The 22,641-nt window shown below is 46.9% G+C and overlaps 1 protein-coding gene across 1 annotated transcript in view; it reads left to right on the forward strand.

Moving 5' to 3' along the window:
• The window catches only part of LOC307063644 (forkhead-associated domain-containing protein 1-like), a gene marked incomplete at both ends in the record, with an annotated part of 72,446 nt that extends 52,395 nt beyond the window's left edge, over positions 1-20,051 (forward strand). Inside the window, 9 exon segments of the mRNA XM_079719873.1 lie at positions 3,311-3,381; positions 4,994-5,145; positions 5,702-5,711; positions 6,513-6,642; positions 7,331-7,455; positions 10,364-10,459; positions 10,883-11,103; positions 11,640-11,805; positions 19,935-20,051. Coding sequence (XP_079575999.1) covers positions 3,311-3,381; positions 4,994-5,145; positions 5,702-5,711; positions 6,513-6,642; positions 7,331-7,455; positions 10,364-10,459; positions 10,883-11,103; positions 11,640-11,805; positions 19,935-20,051 — 1,088 coding nt within the window.
• Positions 20,052-22,641: the final 2,590 nt, after the last annotated feature.

Below are 22,641 nucleotides of genomic sequence, written 5' to 3' on the forward strand. Positions count from 1 at the left end.
CATCCTGGTGGCTTCCAAGTTTTGGCAGTTATGAATAAAGCTGCCATAAACGTCCACATGCAGGGTTTTGTGTGGACATGTTTTCAACTCCTTTGAGTAAATACCAAGGGCGCAGTTGCTGAATCGTGTGGTTAGAGTACATTTAGGTTTTTTTTTTAATTAATTTATTTTATTTTATTTATTTTTGGCTGCGTTGGGTCTTCATTGCTGCGCACGGGCTTTCTCTAGTTGCCGCAAGCGGGGGCTACTCTTCCTTGTGGTGCACGGGCTTCTCATTGCAGTGGCTTCTCTTGTTGCGTTGCATGGGCTCTAGGTGCGCAGGCTTCAGTAGTTGTGGCACGCGGGCTCAGTAGTTGTGGCTCACGGGCTCTAGAGCACAGGCTCAGTAGTTGTGGCACACAGGCTTAGTTGCTCCGCGGCATGTGCGATCTTCCCAGACCAGGGCTTGAACCTGTGTCCCTTGCATTGGCAGGCGGATTCTTAACCACTACGCCACCAGGGAAGTCTGTAGAGTACGTTTAGTTTTTAAGAAAACCACAAAACTCTTTTCCAAAGTGGCTGTTTTGCATTCCCGCCAACAATGAATGAGAGTTCCTGTTGCTTCACATCCTCGCTAGTGTTTGGTATCGTCACTACTATCATATTTTGTGTGGAACTTCCAGGGCATTTTCCCATGGAAAGAGCTGTGTGATTCTAGGCAAGTTACTTCCCCTCTCTGTGCCTGTTTCTTTACCTGTAAAATGGGGATAATAGGGAATAGTCACCCCTTAGGATTTTTGTGAGGATTAAAATGCATTGATATATGTAAAGTACTTAGAATAGTACCTGGCATAAAATAGGCACTACCTATACACATGTATTGATTTTTTAACTTTACAAAAGAATAATGTCATATTATACCCAATTTCCTTTAGTTTCATTCCTAACAGTACATCTGGAGCACCCTTCAATGTCAATACACACAGATCTACATCATCGCTGTCACTGATGGCAAGGAACCCCATTCTGAAGGATGTACCGTAATTTATTTAGCCAGTCCTCTATCATGGGCATTTAAGTTGCTTCCAGTTTTTCACACTTAATAGATGAGGCTGACGTAAATATTATTCACACATACCTGTTCATCTTATCTTTATCATCCTAGATGTGGAAGGATATGAACCACTTTCATTCAACAAAGATTTATCGCAGGCCTCCTAGATACCAGGCACAGTGCAGGATGGAAATATAATGGGGTCAGAAACAGGTAGAATCCAGGTTATGGGGTATATGGATGTTGGCTGTAAAATTCCTCCCTCTTCGCTGTACATTTGAAATCTTTCATAATAAAACATTGGGGAGCTAACAGGCACTCTCCCTGCGCTTGTAGATCTTAGGGTCTCAGGGAGGAATAGGGTGGGGCATTAACTGAAAAATCACTCACATGTAAAACTTTAATCATGACAGTTGCTTTGAAGAAGTGCAGGGCTCTGACCTGGTCAGGGACGGCAGGGCAACTGCAGGGTGCATAGGAGTTATTTGCCAAAGAGGGGAGGGGAGGGCATTCTGGGTGGAGGGAGCAGCGTGGTAGGATCGCAGGAAGCATGGAGAACTCAAGGGGCTTAAAGAAATGGAGGCGGAGGGCAGGGACTGGTGAAGGAGGTCCACAGGGGCTGTATCATGGTGTGGCCGGGGGCTTGCAGAGCCCTGGTAAGAAGCTCTGCTTTAACCTGAGAGCAGAGAGAAGCCCACGAAAGGTTTAAAGTAAGGATCTGATGGAACAGGCTTGCATTTGGAGACAGTCATCTTGGCCACGAGTGGAAAATGTACAGGAAGGTGGCCAGCACAGAAGCCCGGGAGAGCAGTTAGGAGGCTGTCACAAGACACGATGGTGGCCCTCACTGTGGCAATGGAGGGGACGGAGCAAGAGAGAAGATTCCAGGGGCATTTAAGAGATGAATCAACAGGCCTCAGTGATGGAGTTAGATATGGCTAGAAGGGAAGTGATGGAGAGAAAGGGGGCTACAGATCTCCAGGTTTCTGGCTTGTGTTAAAAGTACAGATGTGGTTCCTTCACTAAAATCCAGAGTAAGGAATGCCACAGGAGGACCAGGTTTGAGAGGGAAGATGAGTGTGAGGTGCCTGTAGACATCCCAAGTGAGGTGCCAATGATGCAGCTGTCACCCTGGATATCCAACCATATCAGTGATGTGGCCCCGGAACCCAGAAGAACATGTGCCCCATAGCGGGTGCTTAGTCAGATGGGATGGATGGACGGGTGGATGGATGGATGGTGATTAAAGCCATACGTGTGAATGGTATCACTAGGAAGAAAGTATTGAATGAGAAGGGAGAGCCCAGGGCCACACCTGGGAAACTCCAACATTTATCGTTGAATCTTCTTGCCAAAGCGCTCTCCAGAGAGGCTGCACAAACTTGACATTCTTGCAATAATGAATGAGAATAGAGGAGTGATTTTCAACTCTGGTGATTAAACAACCCCAGCCAGGATAGCTCTAAGGTAATCCAGAAGGTGGTGTGAATTTCTTTTAAACGTGTTCAAAAAGAAAGGCAAGCCTTCCCTGGTGGCACAGTGGTTGGGAGTCGGCCTGCTAATGCAGGGACTCCCTGTGTCTGCTTCTTGTAAGAACCCATGCGCCTATATTGGGTCCACCCAGCTAATCCAGGATAAGCCCGCATCTCAAGATCCTTACCTTCATCACATCTGCAAAGGTCCTTCTGCCCTGTTAGGTAATGTTCATAGGCTCTAAGAATTAGGACCCAGACATCTTTGGGGGGGAGGCATCATTCACCCAACCACATCTTCCATTCTGACACGCCATCCCCTCCAACTCTGCATACCCACGCGTGCCCACGCCCAGTGGGACCTCAGCCATGCAGTGATCACTCCAGGTGAATGATGGCACCTCCCCTGGGACCCTCACACATCCCCACTCCTCCAGCCATCATTTCCACGCCACCTGGAGTCCCTGCCTGTTTCCTCCCAGGCACTTAGACCTTGTGTGTCACACTGAATGGCTTCATATCATCCCCTGCTCAGCTCACAGTGCTGCACACAGGAGACACTTAGTCGATAGGAGCTCTGCAGATGGTTTTTATTGTCCACCCACAAAAAGAAACTTGGATTTGAGCCCAACCGAAGCTGATCAACAATTTTAAAAACACAAGGTGGATGGCAACTCCCGTTTCCTTGATGGGAGGGCAGCGTCACCCTCACCCACCTGTCGGCCAGCTCTGTGAAGACATTATTCAGAGAGCAAAGGAAGTGAATTGAGTTGATACTTACCTTCTTCTTGCTTCTCTCTTTAAGGATTGTCTTTGTATCTGAAATACCTTCTGGAACATTATAAAAAAATTACAAGCCGGACCCAGGAACTTCAGGTAATCTTTGAACTTCAAAAGTTCATTTCAGCTCCTCCTTAGAATTTACCTAGCCCTAAGCATTTGAACTCTGTTTCTCCTCTGTTAGGTAGTCAGCACACATCCTCCAGAAGGTGAAATGATACCTCCATTTGCACACGAAATGCTTCAGACAGGGTGGCTGAGATCTCCCAGGAGGGCAAGGAGGCTTGTTTTCCTCTGTCAAAAACCAGAAAAAATGAAATGCCATCAGATCTTTACAATTGTTTATTAAATGCAGTGGAAGAAGTATAGCTAGCCACAGTATAGGCAGCAGAATTACCAAAAGTTACATAATGTCAACATTTTAGAGGCAAAATTATCCTTAGGGATTGTATCTCTCTGGTAGCTATTGCCGTATTAATACTGTATAATAAAAAAACATAACACTTTTAGCAGTGTTCCACAGTTATTGTCTACTGATCACACATCTGGGGCCAGCCGCTAGGTGGGTCCACTGGTCTTGGATGGGCTTGCTCACGTGTCTGGGTGTTGGCTGGACCTTGGTCGATATAGGCTGGCCTCAGCTGGAGCAGCTGTGCTCTGTTCCACGTGTTCCACGTGTCTCTGATCCTCCAGCAGGGTGGCCTGGGCACGTTCTCATGGTGCTAGCAGAGGAAGCAGAAATCGGAAAGAGAAAGCAGGCCCAATCATGGAGTGCTTTTCAATCCCCTGCTTGTGTTATGTCAGCCAACATCCCATTGGCCAGAGCAAGTCACATGACTGAGTTCAGCGTCAGGGGGCAGGATATGGGTGGGCACTGCAAGTTACAGAGCCAAAGATATGAAGAGAGGAAGGGTGAAATATTGGGACCACCATTACGATCAACCCCAAAGACCATCTAGTCCAGGGGTCAGCAAACTTCTTCTGTAAAGGGCCAGATGGTAAATATTTTAGGCTTTGCAGGACATACAGCCTCTGCCACACTTATCTGACCAGCTGTTGTAGAGCAAAGACAGCCATCGACATACGTAAATGAATGGGCGTGACAGGCATGCACTGTTCCAATAAAATTTTATTTATAAAAATGGGCAGTGGCCCATATTTGGCCTGCAGACAGTAGTTTGCCAACCCCTGATTTCGTCCATTCTCTTTATTTTACAGAGATGGACAATGACATTCAGAAGCTAGGTGACTGTTTCAACGTCACACAGCTAGTTGGTGGAAGCATCAAGACAAAAGCTCAGGCCTTCTAGCCCTAGCTCACTGCTTTTTCTCTTACACTCAGCAAATAATAACAAATAAGTCTAACTACCATTTACTGAGCACCTACTATGTGCTAAACACTGTGCTAAAAGCTTTCCATCATTATCTCATTCTTACAACTCTAAGAGGTAGATACTAGGATTAACCTCATTTTCTATACGAAGAAGTGTCTAGAAAGAACTAGAGCTGAGATTCCATCTAGATCTGGAGTCTGAGCTCTTAACCACGATGCTCTACTACTTCGCTATTAGTTACTAAGCTAAGCATCATTTTTCTGTGTTTTGAAGAAAGCTTCGTGAACCTTTTTCCTGCCCCCAATGGTAGTGGAAATGACTCCTGCGTTAGTCCTGTCCCCCATCAGGTGCAGTTCCCCTTCCCCTCATTTCAGATGAAGATCAACAGTTCTCGGGAAACTCAGCAGTATTTGCTGCAAGAACAGTTACGGCAGCATCTGGCAGAGAAGGAGAAGCTGACCGAGGAAAGGCTACAGCAAGAGGAGAAGCTGAAAGCCAGAGTCAAGCGGCTAATGGAAGAGAAATCGTTAAGGCGGTCCCCATCCTTCTCTTTACTACTGGAAACTGATGAAATGGGCTTTGCTATGAGAAACAGAGGGCGCATACTTAGATGGAGAAATCTCAGCAACTCCTTGTTGGGAACTAAATTAATTAAAGAGGGTGAATGATGTAGGAGGAATTAACATGAAGCTTGAATCCTAAAACTCAGAGATCAACTTGAAGATCAACTTGAAGAGGCAAGCTTATTGAAATGTCTAGAAATGGTACTTTGTTTATATACCGCAGCTGATTTTATTGATACAAATCCCAGTCGTTACTGCGGGTCCTGGTTTGTGTCTAAGTGTGTGCAAGACCAACCAATAGTATTTCAGTCTCTTGCTTTCTGTTCATGCATATCAGGGGAAACACATGGCCAAAACTGCTACTTACTTTTCCAGAAACCAGCCAATTAGAAGATACTTTACAGTGGCGCCTCTCAACTCAAAGGTGTCCACGGATCATATGGGGATGTTGTTGAAATGCAGATTCTGACTCAGCAGGTCTCGGGTGGGGGGAGCCTGGGATTCTGCATTTCTGACCAGCTCCCAGCTGGTACCGATAGCACAGCTCTGCAGACTACATTTTCAGCCACAAAGTCTTAGAAGAAAGTTTTCCCCACGTTGGCTGATAAGAACCACCTGGGGCTTCCCTGGTGGCGCAGTGGTTGAGAGTCCGCCTGCCGATGCAGGGGACACGGGTTCGTGCCCCGGTCCGGGAAGATCCCACATGCCGTGGAGCGGCTGGGCCCGTGAGCCATGGCCGCTGAGCCTGCGCGTCCAGAGCCTGTGCTCCGCAACGGGAGAGGCCACAAGAGTGAGAGGCCCGCGTACCGCCAAAAAAAAAAAAAAAAAAAAAAATACCCCTCCAGGGACTTCCCTGCGGTCCAGTGGTTAAGACTCTGCGCTTCCGCTGCAGGGGGCGCGGTTTCGATCCCCGGTCAGGGAACTAAGGTCCCGCATGCCGCATGGTGCAGGCCAAAAAAAAAAAAGCCCTTGCAGGAGCAAATTTGATGTGATTGTTCAGAGATGACACCAGAATGACAAGTGGAAACCCAACCTTAGAAGAAGATTAGAAGAAAAAAAGAAATAAAACATGGGGAGGGAACATAGGGGGGATCTCTGATTTATAGTGATGCTAAGTAGGTAGGAAAGTTGGAAATCTTCCTAGATGTGACTTTGTATTCGAAATGAAATTTTTAAATTCCTTCTCTGCTGAAGCCCCGTAATATTTTCCAAGGTACTAAGTAAGTGACAGGGTTTCTGCTAATCCATGATTTGTTCATGTTTCTTCAAATACAAGAGAGGGAGATTGTGATCACTGATAAAGCTGCTGTCCTCACCATTCTGACCACAGGAGCAGTCCTTCAGTGATCTAGGGGCCAAGTGCAAAGGGTCCCGACATGAGGAAGTCATTCAGCATCAGAAAAAGGCCTTATCTGAGCTTCGTGCGCGAATTAAAGAACTTGAGAAGGCCTGCTTGTCAAGTAAGTTTCCTCCCGCCTACTCACCCCCTCTGTGCTGAGAACCGTGGACCCCAGCATTGAGGGTTCACTTTAGGGACTAACCAATTTGCCAGGACCACCATCTTCTATCCCCATCATTTCATAACTAAAAAAACATAGTTATAAAAAAAAGATGGGCAGGAACAAAAAATAGATGGGTAGGCATGAGCTCAGAGTCAAGAGCAGGCCTTGATATTAAATAAACAGGATTTCATGAAACACTCAGAACCTTGTCCTTCTTTTTCTTATTTCACTGTGGCCCTGTGGAAACTTTTTCATAGACGTGTGCTGTGCAAGGACCAACCTTGGGGAACTTCCCAGGATAAATACCCTGTTTAGAGGGAATAGGGCTTTCAAGAAACCCAGCTTGCTGCTGGGTGGAGCACTGGGCTAGGACACAGAAGCCTGGGTTCAAGTCCATCCTCACACCTGTGGCCGAAGGTTCACCCTCAGTGCCCCAGCCCTGGGAGGCTGCAGCCTCATATTAGCTGTGTGGCCTTGGACAAGTCATTTCACCTCTCTGGGCCTTGATGCCTCACCTGCCAAGGGAGGATGGTGAGCTAATTAGTACTGGCCTGTGGTAAGTGTCCAGTAAATAGCAGCTGTGACTTTTACATGCAGTAACTTCTTCCTGAGCCTTTCTTTTGAGTGTAAATTATTTCTTTTATAGATCATAAGGACCACATGGATGGATCATTTCTAGACTTAAAGACCCTCGGGATGGAAAAAAATGTTCGGAAAATATTGGATGCAAAACCTGACTTGCCAACTTTTTCAAGAGTAGAGATCCGAACGGTAACCAAAGAAACTTTGTCTCTGCATTGACTGACACGTGGGGAGGGTGGGCATGAGGACAGACACTAGCCGTGTGCCCTGGCACCACTGTATATATTATTTGTTCGAGGCCAAGTCCTCCCTGATGGGCTGGCACCTGTATGGACTGGTCGGTGCCTGGCCGTACCGGCGATCCAATGTTTGAATAGAAAGGCGGCTTCCCATCATGTACAGCATGATATAGCATTGCACTGATGCTGGCCAGGTCAATCTCTGGGCCCTCCTTTTCACATCACAGGTTATATTCTGCAGAAAATATTCAACAAGCTGATGTACAATATTATGTCATGAGCTTGCCTAACATTTGCTTTTTGCTATAAACTGAAAAACATGAACACATAAAGGGCAGCAGAAGGGAGCCATGATGATTAAGAAGACACAAGTTCTAGAATCAGAGACCTGTGTCCTAATCCCAGCTCTGCAAGCTCTGTGACCTTGGGCAGCCTCCTAACCTTTCTGGGACTTCATATTCCAGCTGTAAAATGATGATTGAAAAATTAAAGGAGATCATTATGTAAAGTGCTTATCCCTGTGCCTAGCTCATAGCGAGCATTTTAATAGATGGTAGTTATTATTATCAAACAGTATTTAAATAGTATTATCCAAGAAAACCTTCCTTTCTTAGGGAGCATAGTTTGTATTTGCCAGGATTTTCAGAAGTAATTTGATTGTTAGGTTGAAGGTGCCCTGTATCCTAAATGGATGTTTCATCGGGTGTTTGATTGACACATGACAATGGACAGCTCTGATCAGCTTGGCTTGCTGCGGGAGCTGGTCTAAACCAGCTTTTGGAAAACATAATAAAGCCATCCTATCTGTACCAGCATTTTCCCCTACAATTTTTCTAGACATTTGCTCACACATCTAGAGATGTGAGTCTTCAGAAACGTGTTGGTCTTCCTGATAAAATCGAACCTTCCTTCTCTGAGGCTGGGAGTAGAGGGACCGTCTCCAGGTGGGGAGCTCAGCTGAATCTCACGTCCTCATGATCCTACTTCCAAGACCTTCTCCTTGGCAACAAGCCCCCATCCCACCACTGACACCACAGAGCAGGAAACCTCCCAACTCTCAATCCTCCAAGGTTGGCAGTAATTAAAGGAAAGAGCAGGAGGAAGAATAGCTGACATCTGTGAACTGCTTACTGTGTGCCAGGCATTGAGCTCAGCCGGCTCCATGCCTTATCTCTTTTAACCATCATAGCAGCCTTGTGTCATAGTTACTATTATTGTCCCCGTTTAACAGATAAGAAAAATTAAGGCTTCAGGAGGTCAAGTACCTCACCCAAGGTCACAGAATAATGATTGAAGACACACCAGGGGTGTGTCCCTGGTGGTGTGTCTGCTAGCCTGCAGAGACTGGGTGGGGACTGTGTGCTTGGATCCTGCAGCCCAGGCTCTTCCTTAGTGACCCTCCCCTCAGGAAAAGAGGGGGTGTCTGGAGAGGTACAGAGGATGCAGCTCAGGGTAGCTGAAGACACTGAGCAGCATCTCAGGTTCTTTTTGCAGCAGATCTGCCCGGTTTATTGTCATCTTCAGATACCCTCTTTTATTCTCATCTCCATAGGTACATAGACAAATATGTCCACTCTTGTATATCACAGTCACTTTGGGGGCCTTTATATTTTTGTAGTTGTTTTTTTTTTAAATCTCAGAGGTTTTCAGGGTAGTGCCAACAAATACTAGGTGTAAGAGATGCTCATGGCAAGCACTAAAAGCCAATTTATTTTTTAAGGAGCCTTATTATGGTTATTTGTAGTCGTTCAGATCAGGTCCCCTATTCAGTCTGGTGGCCTTTCCATGCAGTCAGTTGGGCTTCCAGCAGCCACCTGGCTGGTTGAGGTCTTAGGGAGATGCAGCTGCAAACACCATCTGCATTGTCTCTGGAAAGGGTCTGAAGTGATGCCCACCCACCAGGTTCCAGAGCTAGGAGAAGGTTGGGCCAAATTTTGTGAGGGTATGGTTTCTGCAGCACAGAAATGAGATTCCTTTAATAAAAAGGAGGGAGGCTATTTTCCACTTAACCTTCATTCGTTCATTCAACAAACATGCCCACTATGCACCACTCGGTGCCAGGTGCCATGCTGGGCACAAGGAGGGAGATAGTGAGCAAAAGCCGCATGGTCCCCATTTTTCTGGAGCTTGTCTTCTCAACATCAGCGCTACTGATTTTTTGAGCCAGGTAACTCTTTGTTTGGGAGACTGCCCTATGCATCGTGGGGTGTTTAGCAGCATCCTTGTCCTCCACCCACTAGAGGCCAGCAGCAATGATGACAACCACAAATGTGTCCAGGCATTGCTAAATGTCCTGGAGGGGGTAGGGTGGACAGAGTCACCCCCGGTTGAGAACCACTGGCCTAAAGGGAAGATAGACGAGATGGTGGCCAAAGAGCAGCACAAGTGATGCATCATTTCAAAGGCAGTCGTGCTCTGAAGGGGTAGGAACACAGTCATAAAGAAAGCAGTTCACAGAGTCAGACTGGATTTAAAACCAACTCTCTTGGCGTGGACATATATACACACACACGCTACCAAAGGTAAAATAGATAGCTAGTGGGAAGCAGCTGCATCGCACAGGGAGAGCAGGTCGGTGCTGTGTGTCTACCTAGAGGGGTGGGATAGGGAGGGTGGGAGGGAGACGCAAGAGGCAGGGGATATGGGGATATATGTATACGTATAGCTGATTCACTTTTTGATACAGCAGAAACTAACATACCATTGTATAGCAATTATACTCCAATAAAGATGTTAAAAAAAATCAACTCTGTCAAATTATTCTTTGCAGTTCTTCCATTATTCTTTGGGTTATTCTTCTGGATGTAGAAAATCATAATGGAATGCCAAGTGAGTTTTTTTCTTTTGTTTTATTTCAGCCTCAAAATGGCCTTTCCAGCCCAGGGTCCATCATGGCCACTGAGAAGTTAGGGAAAACGGATGTGGCTGAGGCTTTAGATCTGAGTGAAAAGCTGGTAGGTATACCCAGCATCAGTCCCCTCCTGTCCAAACCTGTGTGCCCTGCAGATAGTTTAAAACCAACGCCACATACATGTTTAGTTGTTACAGTAGCTCCACGAGACCCATCTCCTATCCCAGCATGGGCTGGAAATTGCAGAGCCCAATTCCTTGGAAGACTGGGTAGTAAGAATGAATGTTTATGTCTGTTGTCATTCCCCCTCCCCCACTCCCCCCAATTCTCAACAAGGCACAGTGTAAATGGATGCGGGGGAAAATGAAAGTCCTACTAAAAGCCCCAAATGCACTCATTTGCAAAGCATGTGTTTCTTCTCTGCAACTGCAGAAAATGAATGAAACACAATTAGACGTTTGCCTCCTCAAAGTGGCCACCAGCGGTCTTGGGCCAGGCCTCTTACCTGTGAAACGCTTTCTCGTAGTACTTGGATATGAGCAAAACCCTCGGGACTATGATGAACATCAAAGATATGTCAGGTCACGTGTCCCTGAAACACCTGTCCCGAAAAGAGAGGGAGAGAGTCCACCAGCTTCGACAAAGAGACCTCTACCTGGTGTTTGATAAGATCACCCTACTCAAGAACCAGCTGCAGAGAAAAGAAGAGCTTTTGAGACGATACGAGAAGGACATTGAACAGCTCAAGTATGGCCCGTGTCCCCGGCAAAAGGCCCAGGCCTCCATTCTCCAGGATAAAGCTCGGGGCAGCTTCAGACCCGTAGGGACCAGGACAAGAGGACAGAGGCCTGGGTGTGGAGGGGGGAGGCGGGATGGTGACTCAGGGCCTGATGGACCCAAGTCTCTGGGCAAGAAACCAGCAGTTAAAATACCCTACTGTTAAGGAATAAGGTGCACCTTTTATAAATGTGTCTGATGTTCCACCATGTGTGTGCTTTTCGTAATTCCATCCTATTTTCAGTGGTATCCATTCCCCCACCCTCTCTGGGAAATTGGGAGGGGCTGGTAGCATAACCTGTGCCCCCTTCATGCTGCACGTCCACAGCCAATGGGCTATTTATTCTGCCCTCTAGTCCCCACATCTTCAGCCTTCCCCCCACTTGTAAGGAAACCGCGAAGCCAGGCATATATGGAAGTGTTCTGAGGATCTCCCAGGTCGGGAGCATTGGTGGTGAGTGAGAAAGCTGAGGAGAAAAGAGACTTTGTCTCTCCTGTGTGCTCAGGCAGAGCAAAGTGTCGGTTCAGATGTACCAGTCACAGGTGGCAAAGCTGAAGGACGACATCTCCAAAGAGGCCGAAGAAAAGGCGCTGCTGAAGGAGGCCCTGGCACACATGGAAGAGCGGCTGCACCAGGAGAAGAGGGTCACCAGGGCGATCAGGCAGCAGAAGGTGAGAAGTCCCTGCTCGGAGCAGAGCCTCTGAGGCTGCCCCTCAGCTCCCTTTAGAAACAGCCAACTGAGGTTCCAGTGGGATCCAGGCAGCACAGAATGCGTTCGCTCATTGCAAAGGAAGGTGGCAGAATAGCTTTAGCATTAGGCAGACTTAGGTTTAGACTCTTGTTCTACCGTTTACTGTGTGACTTCAGGCAGCTTTTTTTTTTTTTTTAACATCTTTATTGGAGTATAATTGCTTTACATTGTTGTGTTCGTTTCTGCTGTATAACAAAGTGAATCAGCTATATGCATACGTATATCCTCAGATCACTCCCTCTTGCGTCTCCCTCCCACCCTCCTTATCCCACCCCTCTAGGTGGTCGCAAGGCACTGAGCTGATCTCCCTGTGCTATGCAGCTGCTTCCCACTAGCTATCTGTTTTACATTTGGTAGTGTATATATGTCCATGCCACTCTCTCACTTCGTCCCAGCTTACCCTTCCCCCTCCCCATGTCCTCAAGTCTATTCTCTACGTCTGTGTCTTTATTCCTGGCTGCCCCTAGGTTCATCAGAACCTTCTTTTTTATTTTTTTTTTTAGATTCCATATATATGTGTTAGCTTAACCTCTCTGAGACTCATAGTCTAGCTTGCCTCTATTTTTTTTAACTTTCTTTTATTTAATTTAATTTTTATTTTATATTGGAGTATAGTTGATTTACAGAGTTGTGTTAGTTTCAGGTGTACAGCAAAATGATTCAGTTATACATATACATATATCTATTCTTTTTCCGATTCTTTTCCCATATAAGTTATTAGAGAATATTGAGTAGAGTTCCCTGTGCTATACAGTAGGTCCTTGTTGATTACATATTTTATATATAATAGTGTGTATATGTTAAACCCAAACTCCTAATTTATCCCTCCCCACCACATTTCCACTTTGGTAACCATAAGTTTGTTTTCAAAGTCTGTGAGTCTGTTTCTGTTTTGTAAATAAGCTCATTTGTATATTTTTTTTTAGATTCCACATATAAGTGATATAATATGATATTTGTCTTTGTCTGACTTACTTCACATAGTATGATAGTCTCTAGGTCCATCCATATTGCTGCAAATGGCATTACTTCATTCTTTTTTATGGCTGAGTAGTATTCCACTGTATATTTGTACCACATCTTCTTTATCCACTCCTCCATCGACATTTAGGCTGCTTCCATGTCCTGGCTGTTGTGAACAGTGCTTTCTGAGACTCATAGTCTAGCTCGTCTGTATTTTTTTAACTTTTGATAATTCGTGTATTTTATCTTGTTCTTTCTATCCAGATAACTATTTTTTCTACCAGTTTTATTGAGACATAATTGACACACAGCACTGTACTGAGCTTAAGGGTGTCCAGCATCGTGATCTGACTTCCCTGCCTCCTGCAATGATGACGACAATCAGTTGAGTGAACAGCCCGAGTGTTTTTAAAGGCGGCGCTTCTGATTTTCATTGTTCTGCCAGGTGCCAGGGATACACCGAGGAATAAGCTCTCTGAGAATAAAGATTTGGGTTTGCTCTTCTGAGTAGCCAGAATAGTACTCCAGTCTTTCTGACTTGGGGCTGTGTATTTGTACACGCATGCTTGTGTGTATGTGTGTACATGTGAGTATGTGCTGTGTGTTTGCATGTGTGTGTATTTGTATGTGTGTGTTTGTTGCCTGCATGAGCTCTAAGGAGGCCAAGGTCATAGAAGGGTGCCCTTCTCCTCAACCAGGAGGTGATGGTCAGATAGTTCCTTGTAGAAGTGTGCCCTCCATCCTGCGAACCTTCCAGGCAGTAGGTTTCCAGACAGCAGGCTCTCTGGCTTAGAGCCCCAGAAATGAAAAGTGGCTGTCCTGCTCTGAGGGAGCCTGGATGCGGTGTTTCCAGTGCTCACTGCTGTGAATTCAACATCACAGGCCTTAGTCTGCGTGTGTCATGGGGCTGCCTCAGGCAGAGGACAGTTTCCTTTCACACCAAGCAATGCCAGGGAGAGCTGGGCCAGTGACAGAGTTGTGACCTTCCCTTTGATGTGCCCTCTGGAGAGCGCACCCCTCCCCGAAATGCACCCCCCCTGCCCCCAGGGCTTGGCAGACTAGGCCCCAAAGCAGAGACACCAGACCACAGAATGGGACAGTGAAGGGCCCCAAAAAAAGCCATTGTCATGTACTGAAAACCTGAGGATTTACATAATCAGGCTTCACATGCATTATTCATGGGCTGCCTCATTCATACACAATGCAAGGGACATGCCAGCCTGTTTGTCAGGAAGAAAACAATAATACATTTTAAAGTTTTGCTGGATCCTAAAGGGCACTTGTATACATCTGTCTTGGCATCCGTTCCTTCCAGGGAGTATATCTTCTTTGTCTTTAACCAGAAATTAACAGAAAGTAGAAATCCTCTTTTCTAAGTTTTACACTTAGTATTTTCACAAGGAGCCTTAGTTTTTTAGCCTTCTGTATAAAACTTTGAAACTCTTCACCCGTTCACAGAGGTGGCAAGGTTGAAGCACTGAGATGAAATTACACATCTTAAGCTTCTGAATTGCACCCCCCCAGAAAAATGGAGTTTGTAGTTTTAATGTTGGACCATCTCTTCACCAAGCAGACCTTTCAAGAATCAAAAGTCATATTTCCACACTAATATCTCTGGCTGTGAAAATAAGACTTGGTATAAGATGCTGGGCCTTCACAGCGAACTGGGCCTGTGGCTCTGTCCATGTGGCAGAGGGACGGGAACCGCGGCCCAGGCCGTGCTCACTCGAATCCACTTCCCACATCACTGGAGAAGCCGGCAGTGTCTCTCAGAGTTCAGAGGCCAGATTTGGAGTCAAACAAATAGGGGTCAAGCCCCACCGCTGCCCCGAATGAACCTGATAAGTGGCTTGACCTCTGTATCGCAGGTTCCTCAACAAAAGCAACCAAAACTGTTAGCGAGGGGCCTACTGCGTGGGGCAGCGGCAGGGTTAAATGGCAAAATGCCTGCAGTGCCTGGCACATCGCAAGCCCCGTTTCTAAGGGGGAAGAATAGGCAGCTCATGGATGGGTGGGGATTCCTCTATTTCTTTCAGGGAGCTTCCTGCCAGCTGACGCCTTCCCCGGTCCTCCCAAAGCCGCCAGCTCTTATGGGACGCGCTCTTCTCTTTGGTGAATACGACTAGGGCCACGGCCAAGAAAGGACCCAGATACCTTTTGTGAATGGGCTAAGGCTGGGATTTTCAAGAGGAAATTTTTAAATGCACAGAAGTTGCCACTTGGGAAGCACGCAAGCCCTTTCTCAGGGCTTGAAGTGGAAGAAAGGCTGAAGGGCACCGGCTGCTTCTGGCAGGAGAAGCCGCTCAGCTCTCCTGCCAATCAAATCTCCAGCCAATCAAGTCCTGGCTGGGGGGCGTGACCACCGCTTTGCCTTGTGGTCTCAGCCAGGAAAACCTACCCTAACCTTCCCAATGCTTAATTAGCTCAGATCCCTCTTCTTTAAGATGAGAATAAAAATGGCACCTAACTCGTAGCCTTCCCAATGGGAGCTTGTATACAAAAGCCTTAGCACATAGGACCACAAAGCATACACGCTCTCCTACCATCGTCATTATCCTCACTATTCTCTTTAACTCACTATCTTCCAAGATTTCCTTGGGCCCAGGTATTCTCAAGATTCTGGCTTCGTCCGTGCCACTTGTGTGTTTTGTTTGTTTGTTTGTTTCTTTGTTTTTGCGGTACGCAGGCCTCTCACTGTTGTGGCCTCTCCCGTTGCAGAGCACAGGCTCCGGATGCGCAGGCTCAGCGGCCATGGCTCACGGGCCCAGCCGCTCCACGGCATGTGGGATCCTCCTGGACCGGGACACGAACCCGTGTCCCCTGCATCGGCAGGCGGACTCTCAACCACTGCGCCACCAGGGAAGCCCCACAATTGGTAGATGTTGTGTAGGAGGAGCGTGGGATGGGAGGGGCTTGGGGTGGTGCTCTTCCGCCCACAATGATGAAGTAGAACCATGTGGCCAGGCCTATGCAGCATACGGAGAGAAGAAGGCTAAAGAAAAAGACCCTCCCCCACCCCCTTCATCACATCCCAGTGTGTTCAGTAAAGTTCAGGAAAAGCAGGTGCACAGGGGCCAGGCTCTGCCCTTCAGTGCCCAGCTGCCCACTGATGGAACTTAATCCAGGACGGAATTTTGCAGCAATGTTCAAACTGGGGTTCCCTGGATCCTTTGGGTGCCACGGAAAGGTGTGACTCTCAAAGCACACACACCTTTCTCCCGCCAGAGAAGCTCTCCATTATCTTATACCCCAAGTTCCTCAAGGGATTTTGCTTGGATAAACGGTTCTGCAAACAAAAAGGGGGGGGGGATGGGGTGGGAGAGAAGAAGGCTGTTGGTTTAAAAGTAACCCCTGCTTTATAATATCTGGGAATTTGGATAGTGATTGTCTCAACTGAGTTTGTGATAAATACTGAGTGGCTGCAGGCTGGAGGCCTTCTCCACGGAAAATGCCTGGAGGGCAACTGTCAGTTCAATACGGGCCCATCAGCCTTCACGGACAGTCCTCTGAGGGTAGAGTTAGCATCCTTCTGGGAGAATGGAAGAGTCTTGTAAGCACCTATGCCCTGTCCCAAAAGACAGCCTTATTTCCTCCCTGAGTTTTGTGACTACCCGGTAGGGTTGCCAGATTTAGGGGAAAACAAACAAACAAAAAACACGATGCCCGGTTAAATTTTAATTTCAGATAAACAACAAAAGCTATTCAGTATAAATGTCCTAAATATTACACGGGGCATATTCACACTAACAAATTTGTTGGCTTCATTCTGAAATTCAAATTTAACTGGGCATCCTGTATTTTATCTGGCACCCCCCCCAACATTTACTGAGCACCAATTAGACACCAAGCAGGGAGGTTCTGAAGCAGGTGTCGCAAGATGGCAGCCCACAGATATATTCCATTTGGCTCATGGGATTTTTTTTTAAGTTACATTTCAAAATAGGTCAGTTTCCTGGAATACTCTGGATTTCCAGCTTCTCTGGGAAACTTGGAAGATCTGGCGACCCTAGGCCCACAGACCCACAAGCCACCATCACAAGCCTCCATCTTCCAGGCCCCTTAGAAAGGCGCTGGGCTCGTGTGTTTGCTGCTGTCCACCACCACCCCAGCTCACTTCACCCACTTCTTTTACTTTCCTGGCCGCTGTAGGAATCAGGTTGGCGACCCCAGTGGATGCTCGGGGCTCTAGGAGAACGTCTCCTTCCTGACACCACTGCACATTCACCTGCGGAGTGTCAGTCTGCAAGGGAGACCCCAGTTGCCTCTCACTTTTGTGTCTCCAGTGCCTAGGGGATGCTCTTTCTTTGATGAGCTGCTCCTGAGGTGCAGGGTCTTGAGCAGATCAGGGTCAGCAATAGTAATCAAACCCCAGGGGAGCGGCAAGCTCCAGCTTTTCAGTGATGCTGTCTTCCCAACAGGCCCCTGTAGTCCCTGCCAGGGAGGTTAGCCACTGGGGCTGTCAACATTTCCACTGGGTGGAAAGCCACTGAACATCTACAGCCTCTTCCACTGATCTAGGAGGCTCTGCTTCCAGCTAAATCAGATCTGTCCTCCAAGAAGAATACAGTATCCTTCATAGCCTTCTTGGTTGACCACCTCCTTCTCTGCTGGAATCTGGAACAGAGATTCCCTAAAAGGTGCAGCAGGACAGTGTAGCGTTACCCCAAAGCCACACCCCCTTCTGCAGACCTCTATCCTCACCTCCTCACCTAGGAAGGCTCAACATTCCATCCAAATGGGTAGCATCTGAAAGTTGAGAAAAATCCATTTTTCTCTGATGCAAAAGGCAAAGAAGAACATAAGCTAAATTTTGTCAATATTCTTTCTGTGTTAAAGAGACGAATGTTTGTAGAGCTGATGAACTCAAAGATGCAGAACTCACATTTCCAGGTGAGCCATAAGAGAGAAGAGAGAAAACCCTAGAACGTCAGCAGGAAGCCCAGTTGACAGTTATCCCACATCTATTATGTATTGAGCATTTGGCATGTGCCGGGCACAGAGCCAAACACTCGACGTGCAGTATCTCTTTTAAGCTTCACAACAACCCTATGGGGTGGGTGTTGTTATTATACCCAATTTACAGATGAGGTGTCTGAGGCTCAGAGACTTTCTTTGTCCAGAGCCACACAGCTCAGTAGGAGAGCTGGGAATCAGTGCAGATCTGACACCCAGGTGAGTGCTAGCTTTTCCTCCTTTAGGTTATAAACCTCCAGGTAATAAACCTGATACATTTCCAGTGGCATTTCTCTTAAATTTCAAGGAAGCATCCTCTAGAATTCTCTTCAAAGTTGAGAATTAAGACTATGAAATCTTGAACATGTTGAAACATTGCCATTGACAAATCAGCCCTGGAACTGGAATTAAGCCAGTCCACGTTCCCACTTTGCAGACAGTAGAGGCGAGCTCTCAGGAAGCTAGAAAGCCAAACACATATTGGTTGAATATGAGAGAGGAGACATTCAAGTTTGATAAAAGGCCACAGTCATGCTGAGGCAACCATATTATCATGGGAAGAAACGAAGATATTCTAGGTGAGGGATATATTTGGAAAATAGAAGCTTCTCAACCAGCATCCTTGTGCTAAGACCAGAAGGTGGTTACTCCCCAGAGCAGGATGTTAAGAGGATAGAGAGCATCCTGAGGGCCCCACTTGATCTGAGACGTTTGCCACCCTGCAAAGTGGAAATGACTGGAAGTTTGTTACTTATTCACTCACATATATGACTGAGCTGGGAGGAGGCAGAAACTGCCCTACATCTAGGTTTTGTCTGAGGACCACCTGGGGATGTGAAATGGCAGAGGAGATATTGGGATGGGTCCCGTCTGTTGTGGGAACATTGTGCTTCTCTGAGATGTGAGACCCCCTGGAACTCCACGCTGCCTCTGGCTTTAACAGAAGCAGGGCAGATGGTGCTTCGGCTAAGAGCAAAGAGCCAGCTTCCCATTCTCCCTGCCCTCCAGCCTGAGCTTAGAAGTTTGGTGTCTAGGATCTCCTCAGTACAGAAAGGCTTCCTCCAGGTTCCTTGCCAAGTGTAACTTGGGCGACTCCTTCCCCAGGAGTGGGCCTTGGGCTTCCCTGGTGGCGCAGTGGTTGAGAGTCCGCCTGCCGATGCAGGGGACACGGGTTCGTGCCCCGGTCTGGGAAGGTCCCACATGCCGCGGAGCGGCTGGGCCTGTGAGCCATGGCCGCTGAGCCTGCGCGACCGGAGCCTGTGCTCCGCCACGGGAGAGGCCACAACACTGAGAGGCCCGCGTACCACAAAAAAAAAAAAAATAAAGGGGTGGAGGGGGCTTTTTTAAGGATATAAGGGTGAGTGCCTCATAAAAACTGGGAGATGAAAGAGAGCCTGGCCTCGAAATAGAACTGGTAAGCCATCAGATCTCAGGCATCATCTCTTTTACACACACACAAGCATGCGCACACGCACACACAGGCCGTATCTCCTGTCTGTGTCTCTGTGTGGCTCCCCTGATCTCTGCTCTCTCCAGTCATGTGACAGGAAGGAATGACCTCACGGTCCCCCAGTTCAAAGGACCAGCCCAGGAAGCAAGTAGCATCTTAGAGCCCATAACCCCAAATCCTGGGAGTGACCATCTTAAAAGCCCAGCCCGTGCCAAGTGCCCGATCAGCTATGACCAGGGACAGAGTCACACACATGGCTGCCTGGATCCAGGAGTAGTGCTCAGAAAAGGGTTAGACAGACCCCCTAGAGTATGCTGCATTTTAGCCTCCTAAGACATCAGAGACATGCATTCAGTTCAGTAACAGCTTTTCGAGAGAAAGTCCATCCCAATGAAATTGCCTATAATCAGAAACTACTGGTTCAAAAAAAGGTGCAAATGTAAGAAGAAAACGTTATCTGTGTATCTGGAAGAGTGTACACCAACATGTGAATAAGGTTACCTGTGGGTAGTGTGATAATGGTGGATCATTTTACCTTCGTTTTGCTCACGTCTATGTGTGTATATAAATATTTTTTACAACAAAAATTTTATTTTGAGTAAAAAAAAATGCCATTTGCGAAATATTTGGGGATCTCCCTACAATTATAGAGTTTGGGCATTTGTTGCTCTTGCTTGTTGTAGGTTGGAGCCAGAAAAGGCACCCCAAAGATGGACCAAGGAAGGGAGATGCTGAAGAGAGAAATGTCCAGCAAATCCAGCCAGAGCCTTCTGTTTTCTAAACCTGGTGGAAGGAACTAGAAACGTCGTCCCGCTGGGCCTCGCGTGATCCTCCGTGAGTCAGTGTAACTCTTCTGCGTCAAACTACTAAGATGCTTTTTTAGGACATTAAAGGTTGCTACCCTAGTGTGTTGCTTCCTAGACTGGTATTTTGCACAATACTGTATTTTGGAGTGTGTGAGGAGAGGGGTTCTTTTCACAGATATTATGAATGTAAACATACGCAGGCGTATGAAGAATAAGTTTGAAATTCAGACTCCTAGGCCTGGTAGATGCAATTATGTGTTTGGGTAGTGACAAACCCAAATGTCACACCTCCAAGGAGCTCTGAGAAGCCCGCAGTTGAGAAAACCCAGGGCGTGTACTGGGGCCACAGGACAGAATGGTAACCTCAGGGCTGTTGGGGCCATGGTAGAGTGCATTTATATCTGAATTTATTAGAATCAATGTGAACAGCAACCCGTTTTATCGCTTCCATAACAGTGAGTCATGTTTATATGGTGCTCTGCGGTGTTCAAAACACTTCTCGTCTAATCCTCTCTCAAGCCCTGGGAGGTAAATAGCATTATGTTCCCCATTTTACAAATGAGGAAGCTGAGGCCCAGAGAGGTTAAATGGCCCGTCTAAAGTCACACAGCTAGTAAATTCAAGAATTGGGTCTGGAACCCAGGTTTCTAACTCCATCTCACGCTGCCCATTCTGCCGCACCAAGACAGCCCAGTAGGTCAAGTCCCAGGCCATCAGGACAGACCAAGGACCCAGTCATCAAAGAACACACACTGCCCAGGTGGACACACCCCTTTCCCGTGGTGTTTGAAGAGACCCTCATTTTTGCCTTCTCTCCAGCCATCTGTTCTCTCCCTGCCTTTCTTGTACGGCCAGAGACCACCAAACAAAACAGGAGGAAGAGCCAGAAGCCATGAATATCATTTATTTTTTATTTTTAAAAAGCCACAATAAAAGTATTTTGATATTTTAAAACCAAATGCATTCTTTATACTGATTAAAACTAGAAGGAAATGGGAAAAATGATTTGCATGATCTTGCACTAAAGGTACTTCTTCCACAGTGAGAAGGGTGAGCATCACCTGACCTTAAAAATAATCTTGAAAATCCCAGCAGTTTTCCATAAAGAACATATTCCTTATACCGTACCATATCCCCAAAATCCAAAACAGCAATCTCCAGCACCAGAAAAGATCACTTGGTCAGGCAGTAGTTAAGTAGCTGGCTCATGTTTGGAAGCCAAATTGTGTGGGAAAAAAAATACTTTGGTTGAATACAAATATTTGAATTTGCATAAGTTAAATGTAATGCCTATGTGACTCCACTATATTTGAGGTGTTTTAAAGGACGTGTTAATCTTTATCATATCAACATTGCAACCGACAATGGCAATGTCCTTTCTTCACTCCTTGAACTAGATGGTTCTTTAGGTGTCTCCTCAGCCACACACCCCTTTCTCTGAGAAGGCATATTCCCCAACCAGGTTTACCCTACCTACTGCTGCTCTCTTGGCCACACCTGACTGGCTGATCAGTAGATATTCTACCCAAGCCAGACCAATCAGGTTTCTCTTCTAACCCAACCTGGGCCAATCAGCACCTGTGCCCTTGATATTTGGAAGTGGGACACGGAGTTACCACACAGGTCATTAATGGCCCGGAGCTGAAAGTCTTGATGCAGTTCCCAGCTGGGGTGGCCATTTCTCCCACTGTGTTTGGAGAAACAAAGCCAGTCTTAGAAAGAGATGGCCAGGATAGATAAGCAACAGGTAGAGACAAGAAACCAAGTCCCATGGAATTCCCTGGCCGTCCACCCTGCGCTTTCACTGCCAAGGGCCCGGACTCAATCCCTGATCAGGGAGCTAGGATCCCATAAGCCACACCGTGTGGCAAAAAAAAAAAAAAAAAAGAAGAAGAAGAAACCAAGACGACCCCCAGAGAGACAGTGCAGCAGACACTACAAGCCCCTTAGTCATTGCCTTCCTCTACTGTATAAGCAGCACGCAAAATGCCCTCATTTCCCAGCCTCCCTCGCAGCTAGACCTGGCTGTGTTGTTCAGTTCTGGCCAGTGACATGCAGGTGAAGGCCCTGGGCAGGGCTTCCCTTCTGGAATTAAAGGCAAGGCTTTGCTAGGAGAAAGTTTTTCTCTTTCTCCCTTTGCCTTGTCTCCTTTTCCTCTCCTGGAGCTTGGACTTGGAGCTGGAGCAGCCATGTTGGGGATCACCAGGTAACAAGCAAGAGACCAAAGCCCACCTCAAAGGACAGTGGAGTGGAAAGACATGAAAAGCCTGGGTGGGAGCCTAGTGGCATCACTGTGCTCTGCACTGTATCTGAACTGCCTACCTCTGTACATCCTGTTGTATAAATAAATCAATCCTATCAGTTTCAGCCACTGTAGTCAGATGTACCTGTTTGTGCTGTGGAGAAAACCACTCAAAAGTTAGTGACTTAAAATGGCAACTGTTAGTTCTCATGATTCCAGGCGTCAAGCTGGCCACTGGTACTGGTCTGGTTGGTTTGGCTGGGGCTAGTTTAGGGTGGCTTCGTGTACAGGCCAGCCTGATCATTGCCAGGCAAGCTGGGTTAGGACAGTGGTTCTCAACTG

This window comes from Hyperoodon ampullatus (assembly GCF_949752795.1).
Source record: "Hyperoodon ampullatus genome assembly, chromosome: 2".
Lineage (NCBI taxonomy): Eukaryota > Metazoa > Chordata > Mammalia > Artiodactyla > Ziphiidae > Hyperoodon > Hyperoodon ampullatus.